General features: G+C 43.3%; 1 protein-coding gene across 1 annotated transcript in view; it reads left to right on the top strand.

Annotated features, from left to right (window-relative positions):
- Window positions 1-18,454, top strand: part of LNX1 (ligand of numb-protein X 1) — a 127,904-nt gene that overhangs the window by 63,062 nt on the left and 46,388 nt on the right. The window contains exons 2-4 of the mRNA XM_003415880.4: window positions 9,082-9,323; window positions 10,819-10,971; window positions 16,901-17,103. Of these exons, the coding sequence (XP_003415928.1) occupies window positions 9,082-9,323; window positions 10,819-10,971; window positions 16,901-17,103 (598 nt within the window). The remainder of the gene's footprint in view (window positions 1-9,081; window positions 9,324-10,818; window positions 10,972-16,900; window positions 17,104-18,454) is intronic.

Raw genomic sequence — 18,454 nt, forward strand, 5'->3', positions numbered from 1 at the left:
ATTGAAAACCCTATGGGGCACAGTTCTGCACTAAAACACATGAGGTCACCATGAGTTGGCATCGGCTTAAAGGCACCTGGTGGTTAGGCCATTGTAAAGACCTTATGTATTTAGTAAAATGGAGAGCCATTTTAAAAGGATCACTCTGGCTGCTCTGCTGCGACTACATAGTGGAGGGGAGCAAGTGTGGAAGCAGGAACACCACATAGGAGACTGTTGCAATAATCCGGGCGCTGCTGATGGTAGCTCAGACCATGCTGGTGGCAATGGGAGTAATGATACTTAGTTGGATTCTAGATGTATTTTGCAGGATTGTATCACAAGAAAGGAATCAAAGATGAGTCTGAGATTTTGGGGACTGAACAGGAAGGATGTAAGATGCTATTTAATGGGGGAAGATGTGGTAAGAGCTGGTTTGACAGAGCAGATCAGAGTGTTGGAATGTGTTAAATCTGAGACGCCTATTAGACATCTAAGTGAAAATGTGGAGTAAGCAGTTTGATATATGAATCTGAAGTTCAAGGGAAAGCTTCTGGGCTGGAGGCCAAGACCCATGAGGGGAAAAGCATAGAGCCCTAAAGCCTGGATTAAAACCCTAGCTCCGCTTGTGTGAACTTGGACAAAGCCTTTCTCCATTCTAGTTTCCATTTTCTCATCCATAAACTGGAGTTGTTTCGACCAATCCTATGCCACAGCGAATAACACACAGTACATGATGTTGTTGTTAGTTGCCTTCAAGTCAGCTCCGACTCAGGGCGACCATACGTATAACAGAGCGGAACATTGCCCATTCTTTGCCGTCTTCGTGATCGTTGGTATATTTAAGTCCATTGCTGTGGCTATTGTGTCAATACATCTCATTGAATGTTTCCTCATTTTCACTGACTTTTTGCTTTTTCAAGTATGATGTTATTTGCTAGTGATTGGTTTCTCCTGATGACATGTCCAAAGTAAGCAAGATGAAGTCTTAACATCCTCGCTTCTAAAGAACATTCTGGTTGTACTACATAACCCAAACCAAAAAACCAAACCCATTGCTATCAGGTTGATTTGGACTCATAATGACCCTATAGGACAAAGTAGAACTGCTCCATAGGGTTTCCGAGGAACAGCTGGTGGATTCAGACTGTGGACCTTTTGGTTAGCAGCTTAGCTTTTAACCCCCCTGTACCACCAATGCTTGTAGTATGTAATAGGAGATCAATGATTTTTGGTTCTCTTCCCAACCCCTTCAGATTGTCCTGTCTTTAGAAAAGGCCAGGATTGATAACAGGATTCAGGGAATGCCTGGGATGTCCACATGAGGAGTGGGGACTCAATCCATAAGCAAAGGGAAACATTTCCATGGGAAGTTTCTGGATTAAAAAGTTTGTGTTTGGTGTGGTTAGCATTGACTGAGTGGAGGGAAGACTGAGGGCAGGGAGATGTGCTAGGGTGTATTGCAAAGCGATGGAGGCACAGGGTCAGGAGGGCCAGGGGCAGGGTGGCGGCTGTGAAGGTGCAGTTGGGGGCTGAGCCACCCTCAGTCTCCTGGGTCACTACCACTCCAACAAAGGCTTTCTCTGAGCCAGTGCTCTGTGAGTCCTCGAGGTTCCCACTGGCTTATTTCCCAGCTGCCTTACCTGAGGGCACAAACGAGAGCCTGTCACTATCTCACAGCGACCATCTCCCCACCTGTGCACAGTCTTCCAGGCTGACCCTGGGCCCCCAATTTAAGCAAAGTTTCCAAATCACTCATCCTGTTCCGTGGAGCGGCAGAAGCCTCAGATCCAGCTGTTGGCAGGAAGCTCGCTTCCCTCCAGAGTCCCTAATCTTGATTCTCTTTGCCTGAAAGAGTGTGTACATCCATTAGGGTTGAATGTCTCCCGTTCCCACTAAGTAATAGCTTTGGGCAGGCACTTAGCTCTCCCAGGAGTGAAAGACGAACATTTAAGATTCAGTCTCATGCTTGGAAGCTTCCTTTAGGGGACCATCTCACCTAGGCATGGACTTGTCCAGCCTCACACAGAGGTGGAGAGACCAAGATTGAGGAAGGAGTGAGAGGAGAGATGGTGCTGCTTTCTGAAGGACTGAAAAGAGAAAAATGGGTCTGACCTACTCCAACTGGCAGTATTTTGCTTACCAGAGGTTGGACATTGGCATCCCATGAGATAGATCTAGGTCCCTGGTGGTATAAACAGTTTGCACTTTACTACTAGCCTAAAGATTGGCAGTTTGAATTCACCCAGTGGCACCATGGAAGAAGGGCCTGGCAATCTGCTTTCATAAAGATTACAATCATCAAAAACCCTATGGGACAGTTCTACTCAGTAACACGTGGGGTCACCATAAGTCAGAATCCATTCAAATGCGATGGGTTTGGTTTTTTGGCTTTTGAGATAGATCTGGCCTGCAGGCATGTTTTATTTATTTAAAACTTTTTGAATTTGTTGCCAATTGTTAAGAATCAAGAGATTTCACATTAAAAACTGGATTTCAGCTTCTAAATTGCTTGCTCTGGCAGCGCTGGGCTGGCTTTCTGAATGCAGCCCTCCACAGAGCTCTGTGGAGGCTGCTGTGTCCTTAAAACAGAACAGCCCTGCTCCCCGCAGCCCCCGCCCAGCCTTGCCTCACTCATTTCCTCACCTGACAAGCATATGAGTGTAGGAGCCTTGGTTTAAAGGAAGATCAGACTGGACAGTTAATGAATTCAAAGTGAAATGACTCAGTGTTTACCTAACGCAGAAGGGAACCGAAAGAGAAAGAATGTGAGGGAATGAGAGTGATCAAAGGGAGGTTGTGTCATTAGCCAGACGGTTATGACGAGGGTATCACGGCTCGCTTTCTTGTGGGCAACTTTTCTTCTTCTCTCATAGGTGGGCAAGTTCACCAGCAAGAGGGAGCACCCCCACTGCAAACTAGCTCTAACTGCCCACCAAACTAAAAAACCCAACCCATTGCCATGGAGTCAATTCCAACTCATAGTGACCCTACAGGACAGAGTAGAAATGCCCCATGGGGTTTCCAAGGAAGGGCTAGTGGATTCAAACAGCTAAACACTTAACCACTGCACCAACAGGGCTCCCAAACTACCTAGTTGGCTGAATTCTGAGAATTATGCCTGCGGTCCATCCTGCTTCTAGTGTCCACATCCTGTTAGCAGTGAGCTCACTGACTCAGGAATTTTTTCAAGAAGGGGGTTCATTATCCCACCCTACACCACCGCCACCCCCCCAAAGAAGGAGACCAAAAGTCCATGGCATACCTAACTTCAGTATTCTTATATTAACACTGATTTGTCTCTGCTCAGTTCTATATAGGCACTTGGGATGCTACCTTCATTATTACCAAGAAAACTGATTTTCATAGATTCTTTGTTTAGCAAGGAGTCCCTGGGTGGCAGAAATGGTTAATGTGTTCCACTGCTCACCAAAAGGGTGGAGGTTTGAGTCCACCCAAAGGTGAGCCAGGAGAAAAGCCTGGTGATCTACTTCCAAAAATCCTGTGGAGCACATTTCTACTCTGACACACATGGGGTCACTATGAGTCAGGGTCAACTCGACAGCAGCTTTTTGTTTTGTTTGTTTTTTGTTTAACGGACAACATAGCCAAAGTGCATGGTTTGTTCGAAAAATGGTTTCCCACGTTCGTTGATTTCATCCTTCAAGTTCATGGCCATCACCCATCACCACCTGAGAGTACTTAGTGCTCAGGATAACTGAAAGGGAGAATAAATCCTGCTTGCTTTGAACACAACCCAGGGTTCACTGTTATGTTCCTGTACCGGCCAATGCTAATCAGCTCTTCCTCTCCACTCCCCTCTTTTATGCTTGTAAATCAAGAGGCCCTAGGATTAGTCACCACAAAACAGATAATTAGTAAGTACAAGCAGCTACCTTCATAGATCACTCTGTGCCTCAGATTCAAGCTAAGCCAAGAGGCTGAAAAAGCCAGCATTACACAAATATGAGTTTCTTAAGCAGAATCTTTTTTACACCGGGTTATGAGTCTGAAAATCTAAACTAGATCCTTCACCCTCTCCAGCTGTTGTCCAGTCTTACTGTGAGGCCAAGGAGAAGACTACCTACCCATTGTATGGAATTTCCCATTCCTTTACCCAAAACTGTGTTTGGAGCCCCAAGGCTTTGAGACAGAATGATTTCTTAATGGCATAATTTGGGGATTCGGATGTTTTTGAATGCCTTAGCCCTCCTCACCAATGCGTAGCAGAATAAGATGTCACTTTCTTTCACTGGGATATGCTGTGTCCACCAGAAAACCACAGCTTCGCGCTTTTGCCAGCCATTTGTCCGATCGGAAAATTCATTCCTTGCACTGGCACACAGTCAAGGGCATTACCGCCCTGAGAAAAGAAGAACGATTTCCAGACAACTAAATAGTCTTGAAACTTCCTTCCCGTGTACTGCTAACCAAATACTGCTGGCCCGCCTAGAAGTGTTCCGCTCATGTATTTATGACTTTGGAGCTGCTCAAAACACCCTGACTTTTATTTTTTCCATCACGCAGTGTTTCTTCCAATTTTTTGAGTTTCCCGTATCAGCCACTTTGCTATTTTTAAGCGGAACAATTCCAAGCCAAAGTAGCTAATCAGTACAGTAAAACCTCACCATTCCAGCAGGGAGCTTGAACTCTTTCAGGGAAGAGGGAAAGCAGCAGCAGGATGAGCTGGAGGCCCGCTTCCTCTTCTCTAACATGAAGGGGTAGGGTTATATAATCTGTTACATTCTGTTACACTAATATTAAAAACAAATTTCATCAAATCTAAGATGTACCAATAAGAAAGGAAAATTTAAAAAAAAGAACAAAACCCCACCTCCAGTTAACTCTCCCGAAACGTCTTTAACGATGTTCCTTCGATGCGAGAATCAGTCACACCAGCCTTTAGTGGTTGTGAAATCATTCAGAGGCATCTGGCAATTTCTTCTGCCCTCAGCTGCATTGATTGGCATGTAATAGACCATCCTTTTGAACAATCTCAATGACAAATTGTAACCCACTTTTCATTGCCTTAAGAAACAAAACAACAACAAAAACAGCTGCCTTCAAGTCGATTCCAACTAAGGCGACCCCATGTGTTTCAGTGTAGAACTGTGCTCCATAAAGTTTTCAGTGGTTGTGACCTTTCAGAAGTAGTTCACGAGGACTTTCTTCTGAGGCGACTGTCAGTGGATTTGAACTACCAACTTTTTGGTTAGCAGCCAAGTGCTTGATCATTTGTGCCACACAGGGACCCTTCATTGTCTTGCAAGTGTCTTTATTTCAGACTTCCCATAAAGCATTTGTTTGTCCTTCTGCAAGAAAATATAGAATTGCAGTTCTAATAATAATGAATTTTGCCTCATCAATATTGAATTGACACCCTGCTGCTCTGTTTTTAAGACTTTCTCTACACCCTTTGGAAACCCTGGTGGCATAGCAGTTAAGTGCTGTGGCTGCTAACCAAGAGGTGAGCAGTTCGAGTCCGCCAGGCGCTCCTTGGAAACTCTATGGGGCAGTTCTACTCTGTCTTATATGGTCGCTATGAGTCAGAATTGACTCGATGGCAACAGGTTTGGTTTTTTTTATATACCCGTTACCCCTCTTGCCATTGAGTCGATTCTGACTCCCAGTGACCCTACAGGACAGGGTAAAACTTCCCCGGAGGGTTTCCAAGGAGTGGCTGGTGGATTTGAACTGCTGACCATTTGGTTAGCAGTCAAGCTGTTTAACCACTGAGCCACCAGGTCCCCTTCTGTACACAGTAATTTTTTATTACAAGGCTGAATCACAGTGTAATCTTTTCTAAGACATTTAAATGGCAGCTAAACTCAATAGTAGAGTACCAACTCAATGGAGGTGACAAGATGGACATCAATGACTATTCATCAGGTGCAGGCAATGACTTTGTGTCAAGACTGCCACCTGCAACACCATCGATCACACGTGCATCCTGATCTCAGAGATGTTGAAAAACGGGCATCTTAGAATTAATGAGTTATAGAAATAGCTACCGTTTACTGAGAATTTACTGTTTATCTGGCAAGGTACTAAACTCTTGATAAGCCTAATGTCAATCAAAACTTGCAGCATCCCAAGAAGTATGTCCAGATTAGGAAACCGAGCCATTGCTAATAAAATTGCGCAGATCACACAGCTAGGTAAATTTTAGGGCAAGGATTCTGATCCAGACAATAGGGCCCTAGCACCTTCTATTCTCCCTGTTCTGTGGCTCTGCAAGTAATGCAAACCATGTGTGCATATCAACTGCAGTCTGCCCTTGAATTCAGTTTACTTTTAAGAGCATGAAGCGTCACTCCACATAGGCTTTTTGTTATTGGTTACCGTTGAGTTCATTCTGATTCATGATGAAGAGTAGAACTGCTCCAGAGAGTTTGCAAGGCTATGACCTTTCGGAAGCATATCACCAGGCCTGTCTTCTAAGACACCTCCAAATGAGTTCAAATCACCAAGCTTTCACCTGGTAGTGGAGAGAGCACATAACCCTTAAAAGCCCCACCCAGGGAATGCCCAAATAGGGCATCGAAGTGTTATTTAAAATAACCATATGTGACTTTCTGTAAGGAATTGATAAGAATGATTTATAATTACCACATTCATTATACGCAAATTGCCACCTCTTAAAGGAGCACAACAGAAATGATTTCTGCCCTCGCAACACCTGTGGAGGCTGGTGTGGCTGCCTGTGGCTGTTCCTCACCACAGCAAGACGAGATAGCTAAATCGTCACGTTTCCTGACCACAGCCCTACCTGAAGTGACTTGTCCAGTAGCACACAGAAGTACGTTCACGGCACCATACGAACTCAGATCACATCAAATATTGGTCTCTTGACCCTCGAGTCTACTCTTTCTCCATTTCTCCCTGCTGCTCCGATGACTTGTTCCTCACCAAGATTTTTTTTTTTTTAAACTGATGTGAATGAATAAAACCAACACCAGTTGCTATTCAGTTGATTTCAACTCATGGCGACCCCATGCATATCACAGCAGAACCATGGTCCATAGGGTTTTCGAAGGCTGATTTCTCAGAAGTAGGTCACCAGGCCTTTCTTTTGAGGCACCACTGGGTGGGCTCCAACCTCCAACCTTTAGGTTAGCAGCTGAGCATGCAAACCATTTGCACCACCCATGGACTCCAATGTGAATGAATAGAGACAATTATATTTTTGTTAAAGACTATAAAGCCGTTTTACTCTCCCAACATTGGAAGATATGACAATGAGTGAAATTTTTCAGTGCACGGGAATCCCTAATCCCCCTTGTCCTGGCTGCTCAGCGGAACAAGGGAGGCCCTTTCAGACCAACCCAGCAGTAGAGGATGGAAGCCTGTCTCTGGAGAAAAGCTATGCTGAGTAAACTCCAGTGGTTTTGTGGCAACGGTGATTCTGTTTCCATGAACAGTTAAATACAGAATCTGATAGCAACTTTGTACTTGTGTTCAGTGCTCTGGAGGATTTCATTTGGGAGCTAACCCCAAAAGAAATGAGTGAGAGTGAGAATGTGGTTTGGTACAGGGCTTTCACGGTCAAAACAAGCACCAGCAAGAAATTAGCAAGTCCACACAGTTCAAGATTATCAGCCTCAAGCCCTGGTCATATAGATACCACTACAGATTTCATAAATTTGCGCTCCAGGGGCCAGTACAGAGATTTAATGGCATGAAATAAGCATCCTTTAAAATTACTTTCTCAATTTATTAATTCATTTGGTTGGCAAGTGTATATTGAGTTACCTACATGTGAAAAGGGAGGGAGGAATACAGGTATAATCAAATCATGTTGTTTCCAGCCTAGCAAACATGTATTTTTTTTTTAAATAACATTTTAATAGTAATCCATTTTTAATGGATTTTACAAAAGTATCATTTCACACCAGGCTGGAATAACTGCTCCTTAACTATAGTCTGAGAAGCATTGCAATAAAAAAAACTATACAAAGTGAAAAGTGAAAGTCGTTTGCCACCTGCTTGTATTTCCCAATCCTTCACCAAAACTATCTCATTACCTGGTGCCCCTTGGAAACCCTATGGGGCAGTTCTACTCTGTCCTGTAGGGTCGCTATGAGTCGGAATCGACTCGATGGCAACAGGTTTGGTTTTTTGGTTTACCATCCCTAGAGGCAACAGCATGATGCCTATCCGTCCAGATAGGTACATCTGCATAGCAAACATGGAACCCTGGTTAAGTGCTGGGCTGCTAACCAGAAGGTTGGTGGCTTGAACCCACCCAGTGGCTCCAAGGGAGCAGAGACCTGGCCATCTGCCCTCGTAAAGACTGCGCTGTTAAAACAAAGATCATATTAAGCCAATAGTAGAAATTGGTTGAAGTTTATTGAATATATAATTTGTAAATCAGAGTGACATTTCAACTAGAGGGTCAGAAATGTCCTGAAGATGAAAAGAACTGCCAAAATCCTTATACCAAATCTTATTATCATTGGATGGGAAGAAGAGTGGGAACAGAACTGATAAACAAATTTGTGGTCAGGAAGGATTTTCGAACAGCATTGTCTTGAAGAACAATTAAAATAATGCCTGACTTACCCTAAACTTAGCTCCCAGTCTGACCTTTGGAGTTTGTTTCTCAAAACTAACTGAATTCTCCAAAAGGGCAGGTTACAGTCACCAAGGACATGACATACATCCTAAAACAGTCTCTAGTCGGACCTTCCAGTTCCTGCTTCTCAAAGCTGGCTGCGCATAGATAATTTTCTTTAAAAAACCCAATGCCTAAAGGCAAACATCTCTGCTAAGCTGCTTAGTAAGTTATTATTTGACCTGAAGGTAACTTCAGGGAACCAGTTTTTTCAAGGCTGAAAGGGACACCTAAGGGCCTATGTGGGTTACTCCAACTTTCATGAAAGCCAAAAATCTGGATTCCAAGAGAATTAAAACCCTTCCATCACAGCCAAGGAAACCCTATTGGGCAGTTCTACTCTGTCACAAAGGGTCGCTATGAGTCAAAAATCGACTCAATGGCACCTAACAACAACAATAGCAGAAATGTACTTGAAATGTGGCCCTGACTAAATAATGGCAACAAAACTGAAGCCTTTTCTAACCTCCCCATTGGATTTGTTACAGCTGTAAAGGTGCCTCCCACTATGGCCTGACCAAAGACAGAAAGAGGCGCTCACAAGATGGCGGTCCAGATGGCTGTGTCAGCCTCACAGCAACGGCACTTTCCCCAGAGTTTTCCGCAGCTGCCACCATCTCCTTAATGACAGACCAGCCAGGTCTAGACAACCCTGCCTACGTATCCACGGTGGAGGATGGCCAGCCAGCGAACAGCCCACTGGACCCTGGCCGGAGCAACCGAACTAGAAGTGAGTCAAATGGGTGGTTGTCCGGGAATGGGCTCCTTGCCTTGGGATTGCCCTCTGTGGAATATTCACTGGAAAGTTCTAGAAATGTTTTTTTAAGGGATAATAGTTCTGTTAGCCTTGGCAGCAACCCAATGTCCAATTCTCCAAAGTGAGATAAAACCACAAGTACCTCAGATTACTAAAACTGTGTGCAATCTGACTTGGTGAAAGGTATTGAAACTAGACCTAATGATTCATCACTCTTGCAGTGTCAGTTCCTTCCTATCCATGCAGCTCAAGAAAAATGCTATTATGTTCAGTCCAGCCCAGGGAAAAAAAAAAAAGAGCAGATTTTTAAACAAGTTATACATATGTCATTGTAGAAAATGCAGTTAAGCAAATTCTGTAGTTCTCTCCCTAGAGATAACCACTGTTAATGTTTTAGTGTATTGTGTATATATCTTAGAGTCCCTCAGTGTACAAACGGTTAAGCACTGAGCTGCCAACTGAAAGGTTGGTGGTTCCAATTGTAAAAATGGCCTAGGGGCAGTGTCTGACCTCCTGTTACTTCACAAAGGGAAAGGAGAATCAAGATCAGCAACCCAAGGCTGATTCGTGCGAGGTGGCAATCAGACACACCTTTTTTCTCCTCCATCTTTACCAACTCTGACATCAACCGTCCCTCCCACAGCACTCTCTACTTCTCTGTTGGTTCGATAATTCATTGCAGTGACCACACAGAACTCACAGACCATACTCAGCATTATGGGGTTTATTAGGGATGTAACAGTTACAATTCAGGCTCGGGAACACTCAAGGATACAGTTCTTCCATCAGGACAGCCCCTTCCCAGCCATGCTCGAAGTTATGCCTCTCCTTGGCCCTAAGCCTCTCCCCAAAGGCACTCAGCTTTCTCTCTCTGTGGGCCGGGAAGCCCACCACTCCATCTCCTGATGCCAGGTCTCTGCTGCTGGGTCTCTTGCTACCGCTCCTCACCATCTTCAGGGTTACAGCTTGCTCTCTCTCTGTCTCCTGGTCCCAAGAGCCTCCCAGAGCAGCGATCCTGGGTCCAAAGGACACGCCTGCTCCTGGCTGTTCTTCCTTGGTTATGGTTGTGTCTTCTCCTTACCACGTCTGAGGTGGCTCATTTCAAGCTCAGCAGGATGGCAAAACTGACCAATCCCCTTGGTGGGCTACAATCTCACAGTCCCACCTGATCATTTAAGTGGAAGCTACAAGACCATGGCTAGAAAGACCATACAAAAGTGATCCATCACACTTCCCCAACCCACCTGGTGGCACCGCAGAAAAAAGTCCTGGTAATCTGCTTCTGAAAGATCATATCCATGAAAACATTATGGAACACATTTCTACTCTGAAACCTGTGGGGTCTCTATGAGTTGGAATTGACTTAACAGCAACTGTTTTTTTATATTTATATCTTATCAAATGTGTACCTACAAGATGATTTCTTTTAATACATAGTTGTCATTACTCTCTTCTCTCTTTTCCTCAGCACGGCCCTTTGAGCGATCTACTATCAGAAGCAGATCTTTTAAGAAAATAAATAGAGCTTTGAGTGTCCTTCGGAGGACAAAGAGTGGAAGTGTAGTTGCCAACCAAGCTGACCAGGGAAGAGAAAATTCTGAAAACACCACTGCCCCTGAAGGTACGTGAGCTCACTGGCAAAACTGGACATGGCTGGCCTTCCAGAGTGACTTCAGTGGTGATGACAACATGACCACCACTTCACCTTCTGTCTTAGTTATCTAGTGCTGCTGTAACAGAAAAAATATAAGTGGATGGCTTTAACAAACAGAAATTTTTTCTCTCACAGTTTAGGAGGGTTGAAGTTCAAATTCAGGGTGCCAGCTCCAGGGGAAGCCTCTCTGTTGGCTCTGGGGGAAGGTCCTTGTCTCCTTTCAACGTATGTGGGCCCAGCTTTCCTTGGAAATCTCCACGTGTATTGTCATCAATCTTCTTCTGGATCTACAGGGACCCCACATCCAAAGGAAGCACTCTACTCCTGGCTGTTCTTTCTTGGTGGTACTGAGGGCCCCCTCTCTGTGCTCCTTCTGTCTCTTTTTTATCTTTTATAAGATAAAAGGTGATGCAGGCCATACCTCAGGGAAACTCCACTTACATCTGATCAAGGCTGTGACATGAATAATGGTGTTGCTGCCAACCTAATCCTCTTTAACATGGCCTAATCTTGCCTCATTAACCACAGGCAGCAATTAGGATTGACAACACATAGGACAACTACATCAGGTCAGAAAATGGAGGACAACCACACAGTGCTGGGAGTCATGACCTATCCACGTTGATACATTTCTGGGTGACACAATTCAATCTATGACATCTTCTATGACACTTGTCTTCCAAAAAAACAGACAAAAAAACCCAAACCTGTTCTGTCAAGTCAATTCCAACTTGTAGGGACCCTGTAGGACAGTGTAGAACTACCACATAAAGTTTCCAAGGAGTGGCTGATGAATTGGAATTACCCATCTTTTGGTTAGCGGCCAAATAGTTAACCACTGCACCACGAGGGTTCTAGCTTAAGGCATATAAAGAATAATAATTATAGTCAGAGTTAAAAGCACTCAGAATGTTGCCTGGTATATTGTAAATGCTAGGTAAGTATTTACTGTTATGACTGTGTACAAGTTGTGGCTCTAAGTATATTACCTGTACTAATTCATTTCATCCTCACAAAACCCTTTGGAGTGGCTACTTTATTATCCCCATTTTACAAATGGGGAAACTGAGGCACAGAGGGTTTACTTAGCCCCAAATTACCTTGCTAAAGTTTGAATCCAGGTAACCTGGCTCTAGAATCCACACAGGGAACTTTGTTGGATCTTAGATTCTGTGTGTTTTCCCCAGTATAAATGAAGTTGAGGAAATACTGTTTTACTTCTTTTTTTTTCATTTTATTCTTGAAGAGCAGTAATAAAAATAGCTAACAAAAATGGAGCTCTTCCCTTGTGGCAGGAAGAGCTTACTATGTGTAAGCCACTATCCTAGCCACTGTAATGTTATGTAAAGATTATAAAATCCAGTTCCTGGCCTTACAAGGTTTGCTTTAGTCTGAGTTCTCCAGAGAAACAGAGCTACATATACATACATACGTACGTACGTACGTACTGAGAAATTTCTAAGTCGTTTGAATGTCACACAACAAAACTAAGGGATAGTTATCATCACTTCCACTTTACAGATGAGGAAACAGGCCCCAAATCACCTAGCTAGAAAGTAGCAGAACTAGGATTGTAACTCAGGCCGTCTGGCTCCAGAGTCCACTCTCTTAACCACAGGTCACACTGCTTTTTATTCCTGGGCGTTGGAGGATAGAGCTCAAACCCTCTATATTTATCTGTATTTATCATGCCTTCTGTGAGCTTGTGAGCAGTCATATAAGACCCCTCCTGGCTTATTCATCACCTCTCACCCTGTGTACACACACATATATACACATGCATACACATGCTGTATGTTCTAACTAAACCCAACCAATTACAGTCCCTGTAAATACTGTGCCAGAGTCCCTGGGTGGTGCAGTTAACACACTTAACTGCTAACCAAAATGTTGGAGGTTCGAGTCCACCCAAAGGCAATTCAGAAGAAAGGCTTGGCAATCTACTTCTGAAAAATCGGTCATTGAAGACTCTACAGAGCACAGTTCTACTGTGAGACACATATATGGGGTTGCCATGAGTCAGAAGCAACTCAACAGCAACTGGTTTTCTAAATACTGTGTCTCTTTCTCTCTTTCCCCTTGCTGTCATCCATCCTACATTCCTACTCCCCGCTCCGCTGACTTTCTAATACATCCTTCCAGGCTCAGCCTAGGCTTTGCCTCCTCCTGGATGCTCTCCTTGACTTCTTGAGTTCCTCTTCCTTTGCATCCTGTATCACTATCATAGCAATGATTGCATTTCATTGTAACTGTACCTACCAGGGCAGGGATTCTTTTTCTGAGTCTTTGTATACGCAAGGCCTAGCACAGTGTCAGGCACATAATAATGTTGACTAAATGTTTGTGCAATGAATAAAGGAAAGGATTATAGCTTCCGTCCTGCCAATGTCCCTCTCTTATTAAGTGTTTTCCCTATAAACTTTTCTACTGCCCAAGCACGATTTATTTGCATGTTTATTGCAGAAACATTTTTTAAAGAGATTAGTATGTGTAAGGCACTGGTGTAGGCACTGTAATTTTATGTAAGGGTTGTAAAATCCAGTTCCTGGCTTCAAGAGGTTTGCTTTAGTTAGAGTTCTCCAGAGAAACAGAACCACATATACCACGAAAGCTGTAAGAGCCAAACTTGTTGGGACAGCTTTGTTTCTTCGGGTCTTGAAAGTTTTCCGCCTTCGACAGGATGCAGCCTTACCACTTTTCTACCACACGTTTTAGTGGAAAATGTCGGAGTTACCCTTCTCTGACTGGCTTCCATCTTACACAGGCTCTGGCTTTTGCAGATTTGACTGTATATATCCAAAAAACACCAAACTCATTGCCATCACATCAATTCTGACGCATAGTGACCTGTGTATATATAAAGACTTATTTGAATCAGCTCATGTGATTTTGAAGCTGGCGAGTCCAAAATCCATAGACCAGGCAGCAGGCTAGAAACTCCTGCAGGAGACCTACGTTACAGTCTTGAGGCAGAACTCTTTCTCTCTGGAAACCTCAGTTTTTACTCTGAAGCCCTTCACCTGATTGGATGAGGCCCACCCACATTATCAAGAGTAATCTCCTTTACTTAAAGTTGACTGACTGTAAATGTTAATCACATCTACAAAATACCTTTACAGCGACATTTGAAAAAATTATTTGACAAAACAATTGAGCAGCATAGTCTAACCAAGCTGACACATAAAATTAACCATCACAGGGCTCACTCAAAACCAAAAGAAAATAAAATACCACAGGTAGTGTGGTATACATAAACAACAACAACAGCTGTAGAGAGAGGAACTTTACTTCCAAGTGGGGTAGTGTACTCCATGTTTAAGGAATGGTTTATGATCTAGATTAACATTGGGGTGTTGAGCGTGTGTTGGGAAGTAATGGAAGATCAGAAAGGACCCTGGATGCCATTTAGGAGTCTGGACTAGATTTGGGGGCAGTGAACAAATGTGAAAGCTTTGAGTGGAGTCACTGAAGGATTTGAGCCATCTTTCAGAAAGATAAAGATGGCGGCCACGTTATGTATGCAGGGGTTAAATGGGGAGAGAATGGATTCCTTCAGATAGGCCAAGAAGTTATTACTCTATGATGGGGTGAGGTATTTACAGGATTTGTGAGGCAGCACGGCTTCCAAAAATGGTAAGGATCTCATTCCTTCAGCAACCCACAGTTAGTCCTGTGAACTCTCTTGGCATGGCTTATCAGTAAAGAGTCTGGCTCCCCTATTTATCAACTGTATGACCTTAGCTGGGTTTCTTAATCTCTCTGAGTTTCAGCATTTCTTCATCTAAAAAAAACAGGGTTAATGATAATATATTTCATAGAGTGGTTGTGAGGATTAAGCAAACAAACCAAAAGCTATGCAAGTTGCTTAGCTCAGTGCCTTGTATCTAACAAACTCTTGATAAATAATAATTATATCTTTTAATATTTGAAGGAGAACACATGATTGAAAAAATTCTTTTCTTCTCAGACCAACACAAGTTTGGCAGTTTAAAAATTACTTTAACCCTTCAAGGTCACTAGGGTCCCATTGGTGTGGTTCTAACTGTCATCATTTACAACGTGACTGGGTAGGTCATTTTGTGCTATCAATGCAACATCCTTGAGCGGTTTAGAACTAGGGGATGGGAGTGTGGGTTTTCAAAAATCTGTTAGGAGGGAGGTTAGAAGGGGTGAAGGAAGGGAGAGGCAAAATCAACAGCTTTTGATGATTTTTTCCAAGTCTTTCTTTGCTCAAAGTGGTTTGTTTTAAAAATTCCCATTCCCTTTCAGCAGACACGTTCCAACAAATACTTGTGGTATTGCCTACTTAATGTAATCAAAGTAGTTTAAACATTAATTGAACTCAAATCACCCAAGTACCATTAGCACCAGGAACTGACAGATTAAGACAGCTGCCCCACAGCCTTACAGCAAAGTCAATCGCTTACATTGAATTAAATCTGAAGGGAGGCTAAAGAGCCACATTTTCAATATTTCAGGCTTCCTTTGGCCATTGAATTACTTTATTTACCACATCCTGAATAATTAGAAATAATTTTAACTTTTTCTGTATTGTTCTTAGAGAGTTGAGTACTTGTTAGTTCATTAGAGAAAATGGACTAAGGTCATGTGTTTTTGAAAATAGTCGCAGTGGATTATACAGAACCAGGCCTGCGTTTTGATCTTTCCCAAAAACCAAACCCACTGCCGTCAAGTCAATTCTGACTCATAGCAACCCTACAGGACAGAGCAGAACTGTCCCATAGAGTTTCTAAGGAGTGCCTGATGGATTTGAACTGCTGATCTTTTGGTTAGTACCCATGACACTTAACCACTACACCACCAGGGCTTCCTTGGTCTTTTTAGATGACTTAATTATGGGAGAATCTTACGGCCAAGGCAGCCATTAGCAGCTACAGAGGCAGCTTTACCCTCCACATTGAAACTTGAGCCTCAAGCTACTCAGAAGAACCTCTTCTTCCCTGAGCTAGGTGTGGTTTCATCCCAGCACTTGCTGGTGTCCCTTCTGAACACTTCTACTCAAACTGAAGTAGATAAACAATGCCAGTCGGTGCCACTGAAAACTCTACGGAGCACAGTTCTACTCTGATACTCATGGAGTGGCCATGATTTGGAATCAACTCAACAGCAACTGGTTGGATGATCTCTTACTCTCCTTTTAGCTCTGCATTCAGTGCTTTGGGGAGATCAAGGACAGATCTCTCTAAGCCATGAATGAGGCCTTGGCTGTGGCTTCTTTTCTTGATTATGAACTTTCTCTTCATTAACACACATGACTGATAGAGTGGACTGATGATTTCCCAAGCCTGAAAAGCAGAGTCTTCAGGGAAGAAATCTCTGAATGATCTGAGGGGCAGAAGAGCAGATTTGTTCTGTTTTATCCCTAAATAGACAAGTGATAAAATTGCAGCCCATTCCATAACAACAGGCCACGCATCTACTCACTTACTCCTGCTCACTCAGTAAAATCAGCTGGAGGCCCTGTACAGAGACCTGTGTGCAGAACCATGGAACAGCCTGAAATTATGCCCTTAAGAAGTTTAGAGTCTAAAGATGGGGTATAAGAAATTGACAGAAATGATAATAATAGAATTTTGCGTGTCATGAGAAATAGAGGGCAAACTTCATGGGAAGTGGGGCGTTTGGAGGGAGCAAGGGAGAGAGGGATCAGGGCAGAGTTTAAATTGGAAGTAATCATTTCATGCAGGCCTTGAAGGAAAAATTGGGTTTAAACCTAGGATGAAACACATTCCAAGCAGAGAAACGTACACTGGCACAGAGGCCGCGAAGTGGAAACAGAGAATGAGAGTTTAGTTTGGCTGAAACTAAAGTTTGGCAAGAAGAAATGGCTGGAAGTGTGCATTGGGTGGGTGTCTTATGTCTTTGTCCATTTCAGTCTTTCCAAGGTTGTATCACCTGATTCCAGATGGTGAAATTACCAGCATCAAGATCAATCGAGTGGATCCCAGTGAAAGCCTCTCCATTAGGCTTGTGGGAGGCAGCGAAACCCCACTGGTCCATATCATCATCCAACATATTTATCGCGATGGGGCGATTGCCAGAGACGGCCGACTACTGCCAGGAGACATCATACTAAAGGTAGACACCAACTCTGTGGAGCAGCGATAAGAAGTTAATTTAAAAAAAAAAACCTTCAGAGCAAATCCTTGTGTAAATGAATGAATGAACAAGCGAATGAATAAGGGAAAACAATATATATGGAGAAGTCACTGTTCATGTTAATTTGACTCTTCATATGAGATTTATAATTGAATTGAGCTAGGTCTTTGTCTCTTTCTCAATCTTTGACTCTCCCCCCCTTATATAAATACTTTCCTCTGTCTCTGTATTATTTTTTCTGTCTTTTCCTTCTCCCCTTGTCTCCCTCGCCAGCTTCCCCTGTCCTTCTCCCCCTTCCCTTTCTCCATCTCCTTTCTTCCCTTTCTCTTTCTTTCTTTCCTTCTTTCCACCCTTCCTCCCCCTTTAAACAGAAAACTGTTTATATATAAAACATATAAAATAATATAAAACTGGAGCATATATTCTCTTTTTTGTTACATTATTAAAATTATTTTAAAAGAGTGGATTAATGGAACATCTTGTATTTTATCTAATCACTCACATTCACACACCCTCTAAAGTAAATTTCCTGGAACTTAGTAGCCCTGGATAAAAAAAAAAAAAGTAATCCCTAAGCTATTCCTGCCAACCCACAGACATTCCAGGGGATACAGGTGGTGGGAGAGAATGCCTTGGATGTTACTGTCCTCCTAGGTTTAGTTGAGGGGAAGGACTTTAAGGAGGAATTTTCAGAAGAAGAGATAGGATAAAAGAGGAGTTGTTTATAAGGCAGAAGTAAAATGTGTGCCAAAAGTGACAAGAACTTTCTCCCCAGTCATATATTTCCTATGTGATACTCAGACAACAGTCTCATCCAATCCCTTCTAGCCTGAGGAGTGGCCAGCTCCTGTCTCCCCATGAGATGTTTCTTTGGCAAACTGGTTGGAATAAGAGGAGAAAAGAATTTAAGGCGGTAATTGCAGAAACGCTGAAATTCCCACTGGTCTTCAAGATGGAGTACAAGACAGGGCCCCTTGACCTCAGGTGGCAGGCAGTCTGCTGTCGGTGACACTCTGCATGGCTTCTTCCCAGTTCTAGTGGAAGCTGTGTGGCCTGGGAGGGTTGCATAATAAAACATTCTGATTCTTGCCGCCAGGACGCTTTAGCAGGCAAACTTGAGCTTCTCCTGGCCTGAGTGTGACGCCAAGTGCTCTGCTCACCTGGGCTTGGACAAAAGATGGGGGCCTTGCCTTTGCACAGGGAAGCCTCCTCCCTTCCCTGGAGAAGCATAAAAAAACTGGTGATTCTACACCCAAGAATCACCTCATTCCAAGGCTCCTCTAACAATTGGCTGCAAGCGCAAGAAATCTTACCAAACTATAGCAATTTG

This window comes from Loxodonta africana, chromosome 5 (genome assembly GCF_030014295.1).
Source record: "Loxodonta africana isolate mLoxAfr1 chromosome 5, mLoxAfr1.hap2, whole genome shotgun sequence".
Classification (NCBI taxonomy): domain Eukaryota; kingdom Metazoa; phylum Chordata; class Mammalia; order Proboscidea; family Elephantidae; genus Loxodonta; species Loxodonta africana.